At 62.8% G+C, this 2,323-nt stretch overlaps 1 protein-coding gene across 1 annotated transcript in view; it reads left to right on the forward strand.

Annotated features, from left to right (window-relative positions):
• Positions 1–2,323, forward strand: part of LOC103614132 (E3 ubiquitin-protein ligase HUWE1) — a 9,331-nt gene that overhangs the window by 5,104 nt on the left and 1,904 nt on the right. The window contains 3 exon segments of the mRNA XM_017734234.1: positions 22–309; positions 1,750–1,855; positions 2,238–2,271. Of these exon segments, the coding sequence (XP_017589723.1) occupies positions 22–309; positions 1,750–1,855; positions 2,238–2,271 (428 nt within the window).

Genomic DNA, 2,323 nt, shown 5'->3' on the forward strand with positions numbered 1-2,323 from the left:
GCCCCGGGCCGGGCCCCGCAGGTCCATCGTGTTCGAGGGCGAGGAGGGGCAGGACGCGGGCGGGCTGCTGCGCGAGTGGTACATGATCATCTCCCGCGAGATGTTCAACCCCATGTACGCCCTGTTCCGCACCTCGCCCGGCGACCGCGTCACCTACACCATCAACCCCTCGTCGCACTGCAACCCCAACCACCTGAGCTACTTCAAGTTCGTGGGCAGGATCGTGGCCAAGGCCGTGTACGACAACCGCCTGCTGGAGTGCTACTTCACCCGCTCCTTCTACAAACACATCCTGGGCAAGTCCGTGCGGTAAGGGGGCAACCGGGGAGCGTTTGGGGGGCTCGCCAGGGATGTGGGGCTGTGTTTGTGGGGTGCTGGAGCCAGTTATGGGGTGCTGGATGCCCTTACAGGGGTGTGGGATTGTGTTTGTGGGGTGCTGGAGCCCCTTCAGGAGGTTTGGAGCCATTTATGGGGTGCTAGAGCCTGTTATGGGGTGCTGGAGCCATTTATGGGGTGTTGGAGCTTCTTCCGGGGGGTTGTGGAGCCCCTTCGGGTGGTTTGGAGCCATTTATGGGGTGCTAGAGCCTGTTATGGGGTGCTGGAGCCATTTATGGGGTGTTGGAGCCTCTTCCGAGGGGTGCTGGAGCCCCTTCAGGAGGTTTGGAGCCATTTATGGGGTGCTGGATGCCCTCGCAGGGGTGTGGGGCTGAGTTTGTGGGGTGCTGGAGCCGTTTATGGGGTGCTGGGTCCCCTCAGAGGGGTGTGGGGTGCTGCAGTGCTGCTTCACCCGCTCCTTCTACAAACACATCCTGGGCAAGTCCGTGCGGTAAGGGGGCAACTGGGGAGCATCTGGGGTGCTCGCCAGAGGTGTGGGGCTGAGTTTGTGGGGTGCTGGAGACAGTTATGGGGTGCTGGATGCCCTTAGAGGGGTGTGGGATTGTGTTTGTGGGGCGCTGGAGCCTCTTCCAAGGGGTGCTGGAGCCCCTTCAGGAGGTTTGGAGTCACTTATGGGGTGCTGGATACCCTTACAGGGGTGTGGGGCTGAGTTTGTGGGGTGCTGGAGGCGGTTATGGGGTGCTGGACCTCTTCAGAGGTGTGTGGGATTGTGTTTGTGGGGTGCTGGAGCCGGTTATGGGATGCTGGACCCTCTTCCGAGGGGTGCTGGAGCCCCTTCAGGAGGTTTGGAGTCACTTATGGGATGCTGGATGCCCTCAGAGGGGTGTGGGATTGTGTTTGTGGGGTGCTGGAGCCGGTTATGGGATGCTGGACCCTCTTCCGAGGGGTGCTGGAGCCCCTTCAGGAGGTTTGGAGTCACTTATGGGATGCTGGATGCCCTCAGAGGGGTGTGGGATTGTGTTTGTGGGGTGCTGGAGCCGGTTATGGGGTGCTGGAGCCTCTTCCGAGGGGTGCTGGAGCCCCTTCAGGAGGTTTGGAGCCGTTTATGGGGTGCTGGGTCCCCTCAGAGGGGTGTGGGGTGCTGCAGTGCTGCTTCACCCGCTCCTTCTACAAACACATCCTGGGCAAGTCCGTGCGGTAAGGGGGCAACCGGGGAGCGTCTGGGGGGCTGGAGCTCCCTGGCAAGGTCTCACCCCACTTTTGGTGCTCCCTTGGGGATCTCACCCCGTTTTTGGTGCTCCCCGGGTGATCTCACCCCATTTTTGGTGCTCCCAGCAGGGTCTGACCCCATTTTTGGGGCTCCCCGGGGGGGTCTCACCCCGTTTTTGGGGCGCTGCCCCCGCTGCCCCCCAGGTACACGGACATGGAGAGCGAGGACTATCACTTCTACCAGGGCCTCGTGTACCTGCTGGAGAACGACGTCTCCACGCTGGGCTACGACCTCACCTTCAGCACCGAGGTGGGGACCCCCCCGAACCCCCCCCGGGCCCGGGGGACCCCCCAAAAACCAACACCGGGGGCCCCCATTGCTGCCCAGGAGGGTCCCAGGGAGGGGCCCCTCCCCTCCTGAGGTGTCCCCCTGGTTTGGGGGTGTCCCTTCTGTCCCTGGGGTGTCCCCTCACTGCTCACACCCCAGGGGTGACACCCTCTTGTCCTGGGGACCTGTTCTGTGACCCGGTGACACCCCAGGATCAGGAATTCGGGGTGTTTGAGGTCTGGGGGTGTCCCCCCATGCCCTGCTGACCCCCTGTGCCCCCCCAGGATCAGGAATTTGGGGTGTTTGAGGTTCAGAGATTTCCCCTTTGTGTCCCCATGCCCTGCTGACCCCCTGTGCCCCCCAGGTGCAGGAATTTGGGGTGTTTGAGGTTCAGGGATGTCCCCTTTGTGTCCCCATGCACTGCTGACCCACTGTGCCCCACCGCGGAGG

Source organism: Corvus brachyrhynchos, unplaced genomic scaffold (assembly GCF_000691975.1).
Source record: "Corvus brachyrhynchos isolate BGI_N302 unplaced genomic scaffold, ASM69197v1 scaffold660, whole genome shotgun sequence".
Classification (NCBI taxonomy): Eukaryota; Metazoa; Chordata; class Aves; order Passeriformes; family Corvidae; genus Corvus; species Corvus brachyrhynchos.